Source organism: Astatotilapia calliptera, chromosome 19 (genome assembly GCF_964374335.1).
Source record: "Astatotilapia calliptera chromosome 19, fAstCal68.1, whole genome shotgun sequence".
NCBI lineage: Eukaryota > Metazoa > Chordata > Actinopteri > Cichliformes > Cichlidae > Astatotilapia > Astatotilapia calliptera.
In genome coordinates this window covers 31172151-31191349 of record NC_137440.1, presented here as the reverse complement: position 1 = coordinate 31191349, position 19199 = coordinate 31172151, and the positions used below count along the sequence as shown (strand labels likewise).

Sequence of the window (19199 nt, the reverse complement as noted above, 5' to 3'; positions counted from 1 at the left end):
TGAAAGACGGGGGATCATGTTAAATTTTTGATGACAGAGAAAACTGATACATGTTACAGAGATGCCGTAAAGTAGGAAGTACGTGCAAGTTTTATCCCTAAAACACTCTTTGAGAATATAATTACATTCACTTCAAGAAAGTCAGTTTACTTGATAAAACTTTAAAAATACTGATAAGAAGACAATTAGTTACGTTAATCTATTTCGGACTTCTTCAGAGTATAGGATGGCAGATGGAGATCACTTTCCCGCAGGGCCATTTGATCCTTGTCAAAGGCAACTTTCTGCCCTAAATGAATCAGGTGACCAAGCGCTTGGATACAGGCAGCTCGAGATCCCCTCTGCCTCCACTGTGGCAGAACCAGAGGACGAGATGACGTTCATCGCGAAGACTTTCTACGACCTGAGGGCCACCACGCTGGAGGGAGACTCTGTGGACTTCAACGTCTTCAGAGGACGGGTGGTCCTCATAGAGAATGTGGCCTCGCTCTGAGGAACCACCACCCGGGACTTCAGCGAGCTCAACCAGCTGCAGAGCAAGTACCCCCATCGGCTGGTGGTCCTGGGTTTTCCTTGCAATCAGTTTGGCTATCAGGTGAGTTCAGCAGCAGAGTTTGAAGTCACTTAAAAACCTCTCAAATGTATTACTTAATGTACCAGTTCTGTGTTATTGTTGTTGTCACAGACATTTTCCTTTTCCCAATCCTACCTGGGTCTGGTTTGAGTTAAAGTCTGACTTGTATTATTGGCATTAGTGTATTTCCTCTTTCCTAAAGCAAGTTACAGGAATTGCATCATTTAATAGTGTGCAAACTGTATCTGGTACTGATGGTTTGATACTGAAGTAGGATTTTAATCATCTTCGCTATCATAGTGAAACCAATGAATGCTTGTGCTCTGCAGGAGAACTGCACCAATGGTGAAATCCTGAATTCACTGCAGCACGTGCGTCCAGGTGGAGGCTTCAAGCCCATCTTTACCATCTTCGAGAAGTGTGACGTCAATGGAACAAATACCCACCCAGTTTTTGCCTATCTGAAAGACAAACTCCCCTATCCCGATGACGACCCAAATTCTCTCATTCAGGACCCCAAATTTCTGGTTTGGAGCCCCATCAGCAGGACGGATATCTCCTGGAACTTTGAGAAATTCCTCATTGGGCCAGAGGGAGAACCCTTTAAGCGATACAGCAAAAAATTCCCCACCATTGACATAGAGCCTGACATTCAAAGACTGCTAAGATTAACTAAGACCTAAGAATAGCCTCCATCTCTTAATGACTTCTCATCCATAACTCTCAAAGCTGTCATGCTGTCCTCCACACCGTTGAGTCTTATTAAATGAGGGTGATGTTCTAAAACAGAATAAGGGAATATCATCGGAAGCCTTATAAGTGCTTAACAGTTGTGGATGAATGAACAGTGTAGTTAAAAGTTTACACATATGTACATTATGCATGAGGCAAATGATCACTTTGATGTTTTTTTTTTGTTTGTTTTTTTATCACATCCTTTTGTTTCTTGTTCTTTTCCTGTTCGTCCAGCAGATGGTGCTGCTGATTTAATCCTAAACTTCTCTCGTGAATTAACATTCATCACACACACACATAATGTTTGCACTGGAATAAAACCTTCAAACCAAATTCGTCTCCCACTGAGGTGTGATTTTTAATTGGACCATATATAAACATAAAGATGCGCTCCACTGATGTAAGCACGACCAAAATAGAGCTGGAGTAGGCATAATAATGAAGCTTTAAATACAGTGGGGAGGATGTGGAATTATTTGAAACAGCCTTTCAAAAAATTCACAGCGCAATCTTCTAATTATGCTTCCTCTTGCCCGATGAATCCCTTTTTAAAATTATCTCAGAGCCTCCCACACTAATTTTCCAGACCTACATTTTTAAAGTAAAAACATGCTGAAACCATGCAGCTACATGAATGCTTTATCACTACAGTGACACCTTAAGACAAACCCAAAGTCATCCATGTAGGGTAAACAGTGACCTCGTTACCTGTGTTATGACCTGCCATGCAGCTTTAGCTTTTTATGCAAAGTCTGCACTGTTTGCAAGGCCTGCTTTGCAGGTTCGCGCAGGGCTTTGTGCACATATGCTGACATCTACGTCAGCACAACAGGCCACACGGCGACCTCATGGCAGGTGGGTACATTTAGAAACACTAAAGCAGGGCCGGCCCGTGGCATAGGCCGTATAGGCAAATGCTAAGGGCGCCGTCCATCAGGGGGCGCCACGCCAGTGCCACAAATGTTGAAAAAAAAAAAAAAGTTGGTACTATTATTTCTAAATACAAAAAATAATCCCACGTTAATTAAAATGCAAAGTAAAGCTTATTTAATAGAAATATTATTTGTTACAACATTACACTACACTGCTGATGTAGGGGGGCGCCACCTAAAATCTTGCCTAGGGCGCCAGATTGGTTAGGGCCGTTTCTGCACTAAAGTGATACTTTTCACGGGTTTTACTTCCACTTATAGTGGCTGTGGTTATTGTAGTAATACTTAGTCTCGTTGCATATTATATTTACATATCCATGCTGTCGTGATGCGCCAGGGCATTTGATTTCCCTCAGTGTGACTGCAAGGAAAAGCTTCACGCCCGTTGGGGAGAAGCAAGAGGAGCAGCGCAAGGGGCCTCTCCTTAAACCCTCTACACTGCTCCCATCTACTCACAGCTTGCAGAAAAATATCACCAAAGATCAGTTATTTTCAACAGGTGACTCACTCTCCCTCCCTCCATCCATCAATTCGCTTCCGACTCTAAAAGTTCGTTTAAAGACAGCTTTAGTAAAAGCTCTGAACACACTAAGAAAAATATGGACTCCTATAGCTTTCCAATTCAATGAAATGCTTTTAAAATTGCACACTGACCCTGCAACAGTGGGCTGTAGGTCGCAATACACCGTTTGCAACGTGGATACGTCATAAACTCAAAAGGGCTTTTTGTTTAACCAATCAGATTTGACTGATGATTTGAAACAATTGAAACTGAAGTCGATTTAGATAATGGTTCAAAGGTCAAACCTAATGGCCTTAACTGTCTGTTTCACATTAAACTCCGCAGCAGTAAACATGCACGAGCGGTGTGACTGGAGCGAGCTTAAAGAGCTTTGGGCTAAAACATGACAAGTTTCATCTGCTATTGAATAAACTGCGTACTTTTTAACCTGGGGTCACTTGAAGCAGAGTGAGACTTCTTCGTTTCCACTCTGACCATCCACTCACTACAGGTGAGCACTGTTGCCACGGCAACGTTTGCTTTTCCCCCCGCTAAGCCTTCTCGCGAGACTCCGGGGCAGAAAAGAGAGGGAGAGGGGGAGAGAGGGAGAGGGGAGGCTGCCTGAATGATCTCATCCCTCCAGCAGCTGCATACCGCAGCGAGGCAAAGCCGTAACTTTCTATCAAACTTCCAAGTTGCCGTTCAGAGGAAGACGTCGGGCCGTCCTCGGTCTGAACCGGAGCCAGCACGTTTTTTTTGTGTGTCCCCCCCCGCGAGGGCAGCCAACAGAGCTGCTGCGTAGTTTGTGTCTCGGACTTGGAGCACCTTGTTACGAGTTGAAACAAAAGGGGGAGAGAAAAGAAAAGCAAGACTGCTTCGTGTTGTGTGACAACCACTATGAGAAAAGGTGAGTGGCGTTACGAAGTCATGCGCGGGGGTGCCTGCACCCAACATCTGTGTGAGGAGGACAAAGCACATCCTCGTGCCGTGTGAAGGTGCAGGGGGAAAGCCAGTGCGCAGTGTTATTATTGTTATCAGAACTAATGGGGCTGGCGTGGTGAGGCTATCAGGGTGGCTGTCAAAACATATCCGCTGCGTCGCCGTGTATGTCAAGGGCATTGTTCTCTGCGATTCACAGGTGGCATCGTTCAAGCCACATACTGGAGGATATACGTCTGTCACCACCCGGAAAAAAAATTCCGAGGTGGCGTATCCCGCGTTGTTGCCACACGAGAAGGCTTGTCAGGCACCAGGTGATTGCCACATCTGTCTTGAGAGATTTGTTTACAGCCTGCCCTGGCTCAGCATCTGCTTGTATAGATTAGGCCACCAGGGCTCTCTGCAAGTCATGCCCCCCTCCCTCCACGCTGAGTATCCAGTGCCATTCTTGATGAGATTATCAGTTTATTTCTGCCTGATGTGGATGTGTGGAGTGCACTCCAGCCTCTGTGTCCAACTGTGCTCACATAGGCTGTTTTGGAATACAGAGGGCATGCACACCAGTGCAGTGGTGGCAGCAGCGCGTGTGAATAGGAAAGATCTGGTAATGAAGGGCTGGGAGTTTTGTTTTGACAGAAACAAACAGACCTTAACCTTTCAGAGTTTACTTTCACAGGGCAGCGTTGTGTCCAGAGGGGGCCATGTTTTACAAAATATCAACTACAGTGAAACGGTTACAAGTAAGCAGGTAGGGAATTAAATACAATAGAGGGGTGGCTGCTCATAACTGAATCATGGTGTGTGAGTGTGTGTTACAGAAGCACTGTTTATTGCAGTTGGACAACTTGAGTCAGGTGAAAAAGGGGAAACTTTGTAGTTTGGTTTTGGGCAAGGATCTGGGATTTTTAGCATTCTTGATAAGCTTAGCTGACCCACTGTGGCTGGCATGACTGATCATACAGCTTCACTTCCACTTTTACTGCTTAGTTACTCTCAGTTTTGTCCCTTTTTTGCCTTCTGCAAATACATTGGATTGCTTCTTGCTTTTTTTCTATTGTTATTTTTATTATAGATGATGAAAATGATCTTGTTGGATGGGAAAAAATACTTGCTCTGTTTTATTTCTTTCACTGTGTGGGCCTGTAACGGTTCATTTGGGGATGAGAGGCTAGTTCAGTTGATAAGATCTGCCCAAAGATTTGGATGAGACTACTTTCAGAATAGATAACTCTGCTTGTTTAGCAGAGTCTCTGCTTCTCACGTTCCTTATCAGCATACGTAGTCCTCCCCTTGTTTTATTACTGGAGGACAGTGTTGCTATTTTCACTTTGTGTTGCATCTCTCGCACAACAATTGTTGGTGTTCTTCATTCGTAGTAGGGTCTTTTATAGAAAGCACAAGGATGCTTCCTGTTGCTAAATTGAGCTTATGTTATCATTGTCTCCTGTGCATTGTCTCCTGTGCATTGTCTCCTGTGCATTGGCTCGGAGGGAATAGTTTGAGCAAAGATAAAAGGGAACAACAAGAGAAGCATTGTGCTGATTTATAATTTGTTACTCTGGAATGTATGCGCTGCAGATATGCTAAGTGGTCTTCATAACATGCTTAAATTAACTGTTTATATTATACAAAGAAAGATGAGGTTAGTATTATTATTATTTTTTCATTAATGCTCAGGTTCAAAGTGCATCAGCGCTCTTAAAGTCGATACTGACTGAACTCTATTCATTGTGGTGTGGTGACTCTTACTGTCACAAAGTCATTTCTGAGACTGTGACGCCTGCGCACACACCTCTCACTGGACAGCAAAATAAACAGACCTTGAGATGCATCCCTGGATAAAAAGTGGTGTACCAATGTGGTCAATGTCAGTTACAAGGCAGATTTTTCCCCCTCCTACATGAGTCACTTTTTCCTGGATTTGACAGAAGCTTTTGTAACAGATTTGACAAAAGAAAAAAGAAAAGAAAGGAGAAGCTTCCTCAGTTTTTACGAGTGAAGTGTCTGACTGGTATTAGTCAGCTCATAGTCAGAAGTCAAATGACCTGATGGTAACATGGCCTCTGATGATTCTTCAGAGTGAGTGTCTTTTTTTTCTTTTTTTTTGCTGGTGACTGAGAGGTTGATGAGTTTGACTTTAATGAGGTGTGACTGTGGGTCTGAATTTCCTGCTTGCTAAACTGTTGGAATGCTCTGTCTTTGTCTGGATGGGACGGTCCACTTTATACCACCCGGCGGAGGAAAGCAGAGGGCTCGGAAGCCACAATAGTGATGATGTAATCCCCTTTCAGAGCTCTGTCACAGAGTAAATGGGTCCAGACAAAGAGGAAATCACTCCCTTCTCCATCCCACCTGACGCAAAGTTTCTGACCTCGCAAAAATGTGCAGCGGTTTGGACGCACTGTAATTATTGGTGTGGGAGATTGCTGACCCTGGGAGGCTGAGCGGTGGGACAGGTGGAAGGTGTTGCAAGCTGGCTGGGCTCTGACCTTGACTGAAGGGTTTGGTCTCCGTTTGGTGGTCTGTCACAATATACACTGCGTTCATAAACTAAAGAGACCTCTCTGGTTTCTGTCATCCTGCTTCCAACTCTCAAACCCAAACCAAAACCCACAGTCATGCCGAGATCAGACGCTGTGTAATTCCCCTTTTCTGCTCCCATCGAACCTCACACACAAGCTGAAAATAGTCTGACGTGGGACAGAGATGAGAACGTTTTTAAAAAATAAGAAGAAGGATTGGTAAACAACCACTTAAAAAAAGTGAAATGTTCCATAATGAAAACTAGGGATTCTGATGATGATGTGTTGCTGCAGGCTATCCCCGCTGCCACACAGCAGCGACGTGCTTGGTATTGTCTCGACATGTCTGCCAGTTGCTACACTGTCTCTTTTTGGCCTGCACACTCTCTCTGGAATGGATTACAGAACTCCGACTCAGTGAAGAATCCAAACATCAAGCAGAGCTGCAGGCCCGAGCCTCATACAGAGACCATGCGGGCAGCTTTGGAAAATAATTCCACGTACAAAAACCGCAGAGGTTCTGCCGTTGTCCCCCCTCCTGTGGCCCGAAATCTGAGAAGCAGGCAGGAATGCGCAAGGGCTCTGCCACGGCTGATCTCAGAACAGATCTCAATACGTAGACAGGTCTGATCAGCTTATCCTCATTCTTGTTCATGTTTACGATTGTATTATTATGTTCAGGAGCCTTTTACCATGTGACGTGTAGTAAAACTGGAATGCTGGCACAACAAAACGCTGCGTAAGGTTTGCCCCAGAACTCTATTTAACAACACCAGCTGTAGTCCGTGTTGTGCTTTGTTTCCTGTACCGAAATTCCCCTCTTCTCATACGGTTCCAAAATTCCACATCCTTTGCCTTTGGAACCAGGGAATCTCTTTCCACTCTGTGAGTCCCTGTTTTGCTCTTGTTTGAGAGGGAAGAATGAGACCACTGTGGACCAAAGGCTCAGTCTGTAAGGTTCAGATGACTTTTTAGATAAATAGCCTCAAGTGGACTGACTGAAGTGTGCAGGAGAATGTCCTACTCACTTGTCTTGTAATAGTTTTTTTTTTTTTTTTAGTACCTCACTCAATTTTATAAAGAGCAAATACTGTAAGTTTCTCTCTGTCTCTCTCTATAAATATAAATATATGTTGTAAATAGTCTAACCGGGGTGCAATAGTATGCTCTCTGATAAAATAGGCCATAGTTTTTTTCCATGTTGCTCCAGGTGCAAAGGCCAGATAGAGCTGGTTAATAACAAACATGGCTGCTTTCCCAGCCTTTCCTCTCTCACTGCCTGTTTCCTGTGTATTTCATTGATGTATTCCTGGATACCCGGCCAGGCTAGCTTTGCAACTCAAAGAATTCAGCTGAAACTGAAAGCTGGGCATGTGCTATGTTGAAGTTGAATATGTCACCTTACGCTGGCCACTTCTTTCAGTCCCTCAATGGCTCTGGTGCTTAGTTCAGCAGTTGTCTTTATCGGCACTGGGAGGAGGTAAGGTGAAGTCGTTGCTTTGCTTGTGTTTACACGGTACGTACACTCGAGTAGAATACTGATAAGGAAGAAGTCAGAAGTGGCTTGTTTGCTATTGACAAAGCGAACACATACAACTGGACAAATTTTTAGTTTGGTGTGTCCTAAATGTCCAACTTCTGCCTCACTTTCAAAAGATCCTAGAAGGCTAAATGTGTTCAAATGCCCAGCAGGAGCTAGAAAAACATAGTGAAAGGTGCAAATGAGGGGCTCACACAAAGCTTCAGTCTTCATCAGTACACCAAAATCAAAACAGAACAATTACTGGGACAAGTGCCTGACACTGTGTGATTAGCAAAGCAGATGTTAATTTACTTGTATTTATTTTTTTTTTGGGGGGGGGTTGTACATTTCGGCACCAGGGGGAACAAAAGCATTAGAAACCCTCCTCCCTGAGCTGTTGTTTGTAGTTAAATGCAGTTTGCATAAGACTGGCTCAATAATAGGTTAAAACTCCAGTTGCAGGGCTGGCTGGAGTGTGCCATTATTGTGGTGCAGTACAGCAGGAGCAGCATGCTGTGCAGGTTTGCACTGTGATTTTTTTTTTTCTTTTGGCAGAGTGTGATTTAGCAGGGCACCACTGTTATGCAACACTAGCTGACTTATCGTAGTCCAAATGACTGTATGAATTGATTAACCTTGTGGCCTGACTGTAATTGGACTGGAAGTGCACTGGGCCGTGCACTGGACACGTGCCCAAATCAATGACTGGAAACGGTTTACATGTATAAGTTTGCCACGCTGCTGCTGTTGCTGTTGTTGAAATTTGAGTCCTCATCGAGCCTCACAGCTGCTCAACTGTGCATCAAGAAGCTACCTGCCATTTCTGACCTCCTGATTACTGAAGCATACCTGCCTTCAGTTCGGAAATTAGACTGCCCTGCAAGCTGTGAGGGCGTTGAGGGGACAGCACAGTCAGCAAGGCTTCTTGAGAGACATCCCAGAGAATCCCCTGAGCTTTCCCGTGAGAGTAACAACAAGAAGGTCTTCCTTTGTTGCCGTCTCTGTGTTGTACTGAAGTACCCATGTCCTTTGTACTGACTGCATCACATTGCCGTTACCTTAGTAAAATGCTTATCTGGCAAGAACTAATCCTTATTTTTCAACTTAAAAGGGCTAATTATAAAACTGTGGACATCTTGTGCACTAGCGGTGGCCTCAGAGGAGATACCAATGTAAGGGGCTATTAATCAAGCCTTCACCTTGACTTTGGCACTCCAGGATGACTGGCTGTATTTTCCTTTTTACCCACTGCTCTCTCAGCTAAAGGTCCCATTGTGTCCGTCATATGTTTGTCTGTGGTAAAATCCGTACTGCTGCAATACATCCCAGTCATCAATTTGTGTAATTGAATGAGTTTATGTGCATTTCCTTATTGCTGCAGAGGCATGCTTAGGGGCTAAACAGCTGTTGATCGATTGAAAGATCAGTTTGACTGAGGGAAATTAACTGAAGAGGATGCACAGAGCAACTTATGGTAGATTAGATTACATTCTCTGTGGGCTTTTTAAATAGGCCGTGGTCAGTTCTGCTGTTGCTGTGGAGGTCATGTTTCTCAAGTTGGCTCAGCAAGGTCCCAGCCTCCCCCAACCTGCTTAATCACACTGTAAGAACTGCGCCGCTTCTTTTAACAGCACTTTGCTACAACATGCCCAGACAAACCATTTAAAATGAATCTACATAATTCTATAAATGCGAGTTCAGCCCCTCGGAGTATCTGCTGTGACTGTGTCACACTGCTTTCATTCTTTTTTCCTAACTGATTCAGTGCATCTGAATGTTGAGTTAGTGTCTGTTCCAGCAATAGATACAAGGTTGCTGTTACATTATCCATGCTATGATTGTTTTCTGCCTTTGTGATAAATAAATGCGCTTTTCTTTACTGTGGTAAGGGCGATCTTATCAGGATTCCTTTTTCACATCTCTCTGTGATTCAGCTTGTTTGCTACCTGTGCAATCAGGCAGAGGACAGGGCAGTGGATGACTTCCAAACATTGCAGGCATCTGTCATATCAACACCTCAGCTGTAAAAATGTGACAGGTTGCCGTTAGCTGACCTTGCTGCTAATCCACGGTTGTATGCAAAGATGTAAATGCTTTCTCTTGACCCTTCCTGCATTCCAAACCACTGGTCTTGCTCATGAATACAGTTGAACTTTTTTGCATTTTATGCAGCAGTAAATATAGAACTTATACAGACTTATACACTTTCTCCGGGACATTTGCATGGTGTCCTTGGACTCTGTGGACTTTCCCCGGATGCTCTGGTTTCCTCCCACAGTCCAAAGGTTAATTAGTGATTCTAAATTGGCTTTAAGCGTGGATGTGGGTGGTTGTAAGTCTGTGTCAGTCTGGTGGCGGTCTGGCAAACTCTGTTTGGTTGACGCTGCCTCTCTCTCATTGTCAGCTGGGATGGGCTCCAGATCCTGTGGCTGTAGCTGGATAAGTGGTTAAGAAAGTGAATGGATGGACTTACAAGGAAGTACAACAGGGTCTAAGCACATTGATGCAATTTGATCTGGAAGCTCACAGACACAAGACAATAGAGAAGCCAAGGATTATGCAGGTCCACTGGAGGTGCTTTGTAGGTTATGCTGCTCCTTTTACCCCATATGACAGAGCAATGTGATCCAACTGGTTGGCCAACATCCTGAGAGCCCTAAGCTCGAACTCATAGGGCTAAAATTTTAACATTGATTGGTTTGTTTCCAATTGGAACAATGTGGCCATAAACGGGATTTCTAACAACAACTGTGTGTAGCTCACGTGTTTTCTGTTTCCAAGTGTGTTGATTTTCAGGAATATTATTGATTACTCTATTGGTGTTTGGACAGCTAGGACATGAGTTTCCTGGCATGCAGTGTGTATATGACCACTGGGTGCCCGCAGCCTGGGGCGTCCAGTGATGTTCAATCAGAAAACCATGATCTACTTAACATTTTGATTGACATCTCATGACCCCCGGTATTTATCCCAGTTCAAACTTTCATACAGCTCCACTGTTGTGCTGCAAATGACGATGAAGAGACGCTGCTCCAGTGGAACAGTCAAAATTAATCTGTGCACGTTACTGTGAGAAGCACTAAGGGCTTACTCTGATTTGCTTTGCTCACAAGTGCCTGTGATCCAAGAATGAAGTAATAGCAGGCTTGGAAGTGTTTGCTGGGACCCCTGGCTGAGTCCCATCCCCCGTCTTTTAGCATGTGAAGGGGCTCAATTATAGACAGCAAGCCCACAGATTCTTCTCTCAACCCTCCTCCTTGCATCAACACTGTTAATTATACCGCAGCTTTGCCCTCCCATCCTTCTATTTTAATCCTCAATTGATGAAACTGCTTCATCCCAGCACATATACTTGAGCACATAGAGTGGAGTGTGCCAGACCCATGCTGAGCTGGGAGTATTTGTTTGGTAACAAATAGGTTCACTGCTCTTCAGATATTAAGAGAGGGAATTTACCTTTTGTAGGGTGAATAAAGTAAACAGACTAGCCCTAGAAACACCTCCCAGTCGTCACAGCCGTGTTTAACAAGGCCCGCTGCTGGGAAATGCTCTCTTTGCATTGTTGGCCCCGTTGCTCAGGTCAGTTTCTTTTTTCAGTTCAGTGTGGAAAGTTGAGGTTTTCTTTAATAATAGAAGTAAAACTGTGGTTAAATTCAAATGCATTAGAACAACAACAGGAACTGCCTTTCATTTTCTTTTGGTCGTTGTCTGTAAAAGCAGAAGCTGAAAGATGAGTTGGTCGAGAATACTGAAGCTTTCTCTCTCAGGACGTTGCAGGGAAACTTTCCCATATAAATTGCAGATATTGTTCACCTGCAGGAAATGACAGAATAGTTGATGAGAGGTAGACTGTTTTAGAAATGGTTCTAAATAGATTTCCTGTGTGGTGCAGGGCAGACAAATTACATTTCTCAAGCTGTTTTTTCTTTTCCTTCCTTTTTTAAAAGGTCTTACATTAGAGTTGGTATGACTTTCAGCAGGCTGACTTTTCTGATGTTCAGACTGTGTCCAAAGTACTCATTATGTACAGATAGATGCTAGCTCTATATAGACATCTATGTCTGCCTTATATAGATATAGCTATAAATAAAAGTTTGGGTTCAATAATATGAAAATATGTATTTATATTGCACCTCATCACAACAACAGTTGCCTCAAGGTGCTTTTTATCCTAAGGTAAAGACCCTACAGTGATATACAGTAAAGAAGACAGAGAAAACCCCCAACAATCATATGAGCACGCTCTTTGGAGGCAGTGGGAAGAAAAAACTCCTTTTTAACAGGAAGAAATCTCCAGCAGAACCAGGTTCAGGGATAGGTGGCCATCTGTCGCAACCGGTTGGGGGTCAGTGGATGAAGACAGGACAAAAGACATGCTGTGGAAGAGAACCAGAGATTAATAATAACAAGCAAGTAAATGCAGAGAAGTGTATAAACACATGGTGAGTGAAAACGGTGGCTGAAGAAGAAACACTGCATCGTGGGAATCCCCCAGCAGCCTGGACGTATTGCAGCAGAACTAAGAGAGGATTCAGGGTCACCTGATCCAGCCATAACTATATGCTTTATCAAAAAGGGAAGTTTTAAGCCTAATCTTAAGAGTAGAGTGATTCCACAGAAGAGGGGCCTGGAAGTTGAAGGCTCTGCCTCCCATTCTACTTTTAAATATTCAGGGAACCACAAGTAAGCCTGCAGTCTGAGAGTGAAGACCTCTAATGGGGTAATAAGGTACTATAAGATAAGATGGGGCCTGATTATTCAAGACCTTGTATGTGAGGAGCAGGATTTAAAATTCAATTCTGCATTTACCAGGAAGCCAATGTAGAGAAGCCAATATAGGAGAAATCTGCTCTCTCTGTCTAGTCCCTGTCAGGACTCTTGCTGCATCATGTTTTGATCAACTGAAGGCTTTACAGGGAGTTTTTAGGACATCCAGATAATAATGAATTACAGTCGTCCAGCCTGGAAGTAATAAATACATGAACTAGTTTTTCAGCGTCACTCTGAGACAGGATATTTCTAATTTTGGAGATATTGCACAAATGGAAAAAAGCAGTCCTACATATTTGTTCAAAATGCGTATTGAATGACATCAAAAATGACTCCAAGATTCCTAAAAGTGTTATTCAGAGTAAGCATCTGGCTCGAAACCACATTTCTAGGATTTTTAGAGTACAGTAACCTCAATTTTATCTCCAGGCTCTGGGGAGGCCTGTCCATGACTGAGGGTGGTCTGTTGTATGTTTTTCTATCCAGGGATGACAGCGTGTTTGGAATCATTGCCGTGCTGAAAAAGGAAGCAATTACCAATCCATCCTATTGCATGGAGGATCAACTTCTGATTATACTTTTTTTGTGTTCATAACTCTATCAATTTTGGAAAAATCACCAACAGCACTGGTTGAAGTACGGCCCCAAACCATGACAGAACCTCTGTCAAGAGAGGTTTAACCGCTCTTGATCTCTTTACTTCTTGACACCAGTTTGAACTAAACATGTCGTGGATTTATCACTTCATAAGACCTGTTATCATTGATTTTCAGTCCAGTTCTTTTGTAATTTGGTATACCTCAGTCTTTTTTCTCCCTTTTTCATTTATTAAGAATGGCCTATTGACCTGCATGAGCCAACCCTCATGGAGACTCAAAAGGGCAAAACTGCTATGGGCCCCATGTGGGCAACCCTACATGTACCTCGTATGGGTTTTCTGTGGGCAAAGTCACTGTGGGATGCTCACAGATTTCCCTCTAAGGTGCCCCAAAAAGCAAAATTCCTATGGGACATGGCAACCAACCTATAAGGGTACCATATGGGTTTTCTGTGGGCTTACCCGTAGAAAAGCCATATAAGGGCCCCAAAGGGCAGAACTGCTGTGGACACGCTTACTGTGGGCCAACTTGTGTTTGGTGGCTACTCAGGAAAAACAGCTCAAATGATAGTGCCAGTTTGACTGTGCTTAATGAGTACCACCAGGTGAGAGTCAGGTGACAGTGCTCTTTGGTCTTCATCATCAGCTGCTGGCAACATGCCACCAGTTGTACCAAGGTTTCCTGCAGTTATCTTCATGGCACTATATCCACATAGTGCCGGTGCCACACACAGAGAATCTCTTTGTTTTAGAGCCAAGGTTTTTCCAAAGCGTTCATGTTTCCGATGGCGAAACTGAGAAAGTGAATGCACGTAAACTGTGCCCAGAAATGGAGACTCCAAAGATGCCTCTTGGTACTGAGGTAGAAAAATTGTTAACCCTTGATGCTGTGTTGAAAAAGAAGAAGAAATTGTTCACAGAAATGGATGTACAAAGTTGTTCACTACTTTGCTGAATTAATTATTTGACCATGATTTTCGGTGCTTATCCAAGACTGCGGTGCTGGCCAGTCTTAAACGCTTATACTTGGATAAAATAATTTTATTAATTCAGCATACACCTCCGTAAAAGTCCACAAGCAACACAGATCTGTAGTGAGAGAACAGGTTATTCACCAGGAAATGAACAGCAGGCTAGTCAGAGCATCCGTGTAAATTACATGCTCATTGCAACATCCTCACATCGCTAGGCAACAAGAATAAAATCCCTCACCAGCTTCCACCTGGGAACAGTGTCTGCAGTGTACAGTTTGAGAAGAAATGGCAATAAAGATTTCCAGTGACAACAGAAGCATTTAAAAAAGATTCTATTTGGCCAGCCTCTTTATTTTCACAGACATTTTACATTTTATTGTTTATTTTTGTTAAGAGGTATCTTTGGAAAGTTGAATTGTGCATAGGGCGATCTTTTTATTCTGGGCAGTCTGAGTAGTTTCTGCACGGAGATCATAAAGAGACCATAATTTGCATGTCAAACATGAAATTTCAAAGAAAAGATATTTTTGGTTTGAGACAGGTTTTCCAGAAATAACATCTCAGCGGACCAGTGCGAGACACAAAAGTGCTGTTTATGATTAAACAACAAGTGGTTTAGCTTCAGAAACGGGTATCCATCAGTCATCAGTTCCCAGGGATTGTGCTTATGAGAACAATCTCTGTTGTTGTGTAGATGTTGCTGTCTTATTTTCTAGGTTTTGCTGTGCATGAATGTGTGTGCACGTGTGTGTGTGCTCGGGTCTTTGTCTCTGCATGTACCTGTCTATGTGCATCAGTAGCTCCCTGTCTCTAATGGAGTCCTAGGGTTGTAGGCAGGCAGGGAGGAAGGGCAAGGAGAGGGAAAGTACAGCCTTGAGCAGACTTCCACTTTTAAAACCCAGCTCCAAACTGCTGCAGTTCAGCAGCTAGGCGGCCACCTCATTAGAATTTTTTACATTCCTCTTCAGGCAGCAGCACACTGCTTCTTCTCCACTGCTCTTTCTAAGCCACAATCTGTAAAAGATGATGGGATTATATCTAAACTGTCTCAGCCAAATATGAGGCTCTAAACCATTGTCTTCATAAATTAAATGACTGTACATAATGTTATAGCATAGCATAATTCAAATCAACTATAAACCTATTTAAGACAATTTTCTTTGACAGATTATCATCAGGTGTTAAACAGAAGCGGTAGTAATTCTTCTTTAGTCTAGATAAGTAGACCACCTAAGCACTTAGCTGTGCAATTAGCTTTGGGTTTTTTGTTTTTTTAAAAAGTGTCACTGTAGGAGTTGGACAAAGGCTTTCATTGTCAGAACTTGGGGCCCACCCAGATAATTGGATATAGGAATGGGTTTACTGTTGCTAACTATAAACTATGTAAAGTGTTTCAAGTGTCTGTTTATTCTGCTGTGTCTCCCACGTGAAACCCTGCTGAAGTGCTTTCTGTATAAGAGGAGAGGAAGGAACGAGGACGCCCTGCTGGAGATAATGGCAATGAATGTGTTCTGGCTCTCCTCCAGAACTGTCGTCTCGTGTACGGCCGTGAGTGAAATTCACTTTGCCAGCGGTTAGCGCTGCCCATTACTCACTGAACTGTGCTGCAGTGATAGCGAGGGGGGCCCAGCGTTAAGGCAGAGGAGCGTTAGCACAACGGCGCACTACAGGACAATGGATGTGATGAATGTCGATACACTGCCACTGGGTTTTCAAGTCCTCCAACTACACATCGGCCCAGTTCTCAGTGTGGCACTCCACTTCACCCAGAGCGGTACAACCTAGACCAAAGCTTTCAGTCTAAGGTAACTGCAAGAATAGAAGACAAGCTTTTTTTCTTTCTTTTTTTTAAAAAGGTGTTTTATAACTCTTGGGCAGACAGCATTGCCTAAACATGCCCGACTTCTTCCCCTCCATGCACACAGATGTTCATCACTTCCTCCACTGAAATTGGTGGAATTCCAGGATCTTTGCTCGCAGTTGGATGATGCTGGTGTTGTTTGTCTGCCAGCATGCCTGCCTTGTTTTCCCCTGAAGGTGTCAGGTTCTCAGGTTTGCTCAATCAGATGGACGGGCAGGTTCGTGCCTGGTTCTCAGCCAGATCTGTGAACAGGAGGAGGCAGCAGGGAGAGGTGGGGAAGGGCAGAGAGAAAGACAGGGAGAGTCAAACAGAGAGAAGGAACTAGTGAAGTTGCTCTGCTACGTCCTGTGCATCTGGAAGTTCAGCGGCTACCTCAGTTCACCCCTCACTCACTTACACGCCCTACACGAAAAGAAATGCTGTGTAGGAGTCTGGCTTGACTATTATTACATCAGTCTCTTTCTGACTGGTGCATGACATAGTGGCCAGTTGTAGATGAGTTTTTGCTTCCCCATGTATTCTGTCTTTTTTTTCTTTTTGGCTCCTTTTATAGTGTATTCATCTTTCCCAGACATGATAGCTTTCCCTTTTTCTCCCTAACCCTCAGTTATCTGCTAGTTAATATGTGTTGCAGCTGTGAGTGAGTGGATTACAGAACAGCTAATCGGTCCTGTTATGAATCTCATACAGATAATTTTTCCCCCTTTTTTTGACATTATTCTTTTGCCTTTTACTTTTTTTTTTTTTTTTAGAAAAATAAGTCTGTTTCCCTTCTTTCCAAATCCTGGTTTGATATTTGCTCCATCTCTATCTCTCCAGTTCCGCTTTGCATTTAATTCATCTGGTTTTTCCTGGCGGCCGCATACACACAGCTATAGTGAGGTTCCCGTGCCAGGCAATTTTCAAAGACTTCACTGTGCTGGAATGAGGCCCCAGTTTTTGACCAAGCTTGGACAGAGGGACCTTTGTGTCTGTTGCCCAACAGCCCTGTCAACCCTTAGAGCGGGGAAAGATTAGTACACAGAGAGAGCCGATGGACTAAATGGTAGGGTGCCTGTTTGAAAGCCAATGGTGTCAGGCAAACAGCCCCTTAGCCTCATTCAAGCACGCAGTAATTACAAGCTTGTAGGGCAATCCTTCGGCTCTTTTGTCTCGGCTTTGGATACACTTGCCTGTTGTACTGGGAAACTTCATTCCCTCTCTGTTGGGAGACCCGAGGGGGAAGACTCTTTCAACTGCAGCATGTTGTCCTTTCTCTCATCAACATCAGCAAATGGGACTCCCCTTCAGGAGACAGAGTCTTTTTTTAAATATAAGTCTAGTAAGCCAAGCTGTGCCTTAATGATGATGACTCAGGACATTCTCATACCCTTGCTTGTGATTCACTGCACGATTCACCGTTCCTGCTGACTGACTGCTGTCTGTCTTCCACCTTTGATTTCATGGGTGTCTGGAAGGCCCCACTGTATGAGCTGAATTACACACACTGAGGCTTCCAAGAAACTCATTACTCTGTCTCATCCCCAGAAGCACACAATCAACAAATTGTAGATCATGAGAGGTATGTCATAAAATCATCACCTCTTTATTGCTCTTTTTCTCATCTCTAGGTAGGGTCACATGGTCTACACTCAGAGGTTAGAGCCCCAATTACAGGAAGTTAACCAAATTTGGTCAGCATGCAGAAGCTGTCTAGACACGTCCCACTGAGATGTGGAAAAATCTTCTTTCTTTTTTTTTTAAATAGAAAAAGACTGATAGGATGGTTTAGAACAAGACGGCATTATCCTGTGAATCGTTAGGTTTTATCTTTGTTTCTTATAAAGTTTTCCCCGCTCTCAGCCAACACAAGACTCTAAGTCTCAGTGCTATAGCTATTCTTTTAATCTGACAGGACCATGAAGTCAGCCGTCTGTCTGCGTAACTGTCAGCGAGGAGATTAGAGGCCTGTTTTCTGGGACATGTGTGTGCGCACGTGTGTCGTGTGTTAGTTCAATTCATCTCTCTGTCCCTGTGGACGCTCGGCGGCATAAGGGAATGAGGCTCTGGGACTAGACGCATGGTTTAACTTGCATTCCCTGACTATTTTCACTCCTATAAACGTGAGAGAAAGAGAGATTTAGTAGGACATGAATTAGTTTTTTTAAATAAATAATGAGTGTTTATTAATTTGCTTCAGGCACATAATCTACTGCCATGCCCCAAACAATTGATGTCCATTCAGCTAAGCAGGAAACCCTCCTTGTGTGACAGACTGAAGATCATATTGGAGATACTGCCTGTCATCCTACTTGATTATGCTCTCGCTGAAGATTTCAAAAGATACATGAAGGTCGAATGATGTGATCCGAGGCCATTTTTGCTTGTAAGCTCTACCCATTAAAATGATATACTGGGTTTGATTTGAAAGTCTTCATGTTTGTTTCAGCTCACAGTTTGTTTGTGCAAAAACAGTGCAAAAGCCTGTAAGCACATTAGCCTCCGCATGCTACATTTTGCAAGCAGGATTTATGACTTTAATTGCTACTGCATGATTTAATGCTGCATGTTTTTTGCACAATATTGGGCCTGCAGAATCCCACTCTGCTGCATAATATGCACAGGCTTAAAGATTTGTTGTCAGAAAGCACTCTTCTGTGTACTGAAGCTAGGCTGACTCTGGCTGATTTGCCCAAGGCTTTCTGAAAACTGAATCATCTGCAGAGCTTTGAGATTTTGTGCTTACACTCTTTGCATGACTTATAAATCGATGTTGATATATCAAACATATGAGGAAAGCATCTAGGGAATATTTGGCCCATCTCTCACTTAACTGTGCCACTGTGGCAACGTTGCCGGTCACGTGATACTGTGCACCACTTTCACATACATTGTAGTTTGTTGCCTATAATGAAATGCTTCCATTTCCTTAATTCTGTATGGTTTAGACAAAGGTGAGGGCCTTCTTTCTGCTAAGGACTGCATGATTTTGAGCTGCTCCTGATGTTTTGATGCAGTGTGAAGGTGGCTGTGCTATAGGACCGTCACAGTGCTCTCGTTGCTGGTGGCTAATGTGATCACAGCCACAGCCAGTCAGGGCCAAGTGAAAGTAAAGCCTTAATCTCCCTCAGTGTCTCACTGCCAAATTGGCCTGATTTGTCAGGCAGAGGATCATCACCCACTTTTCAGATGACTTTCAAAGGGCCACTTTGCTTTTTGATGTGCAGCTTGGCATATTTGATCCTGACAAGTGCGACTAAGCAATACAAATCACTAATGTTTGGCTATTTA

General features: G+C 43.5%; 2 protein-coding genes across 4 annotated transcripts in view; both read left to right on the top strand.

Moving 5' to 3' along the window:
• The first annotated feature begins 83 nt into the window (after nt 1-83).
• Nucleotides 84-1642, top strand: gpx2 (glutathione peroxidase 2). The gene is made up of 2 exons (XM_026152085.2): nt 84-595; nt 904-1642. The coding sequence occupies exons 1-2, from the start codon at nt 227-229 to the stop codon at nt 1255-1257; spliced, it is 723 nt and encodes a 240-aa protein (XP_026007870.1). The 5' UTR covers nt 84-226; the 3' UTR covers nt 1258-1642.
• A 1634-nt stretch (nt 1643-3276) lies between these two features.
• Nucleotides 3277-19199, top strand: part of LOC113011888 (signal-induced proliferation-associated 1-like protein 1) — a 37548-nt gene continuing 21625 nt past the window's right edge. For 2 of the 3 annotated variants that reach the window (XM_026151717.2, XM_026151716.2), the window contains exon 1: nt 3277-3650. The gene's annotated coding sequence lies outside the window, so the exon portion shown is untranslated. Of the gene's footprint in view, nt 3651-4408; nt 4431-19199 lie in introns of those variants that run through there. The other variant, XM_080293609.1, reaches the window with a different exon arrangement.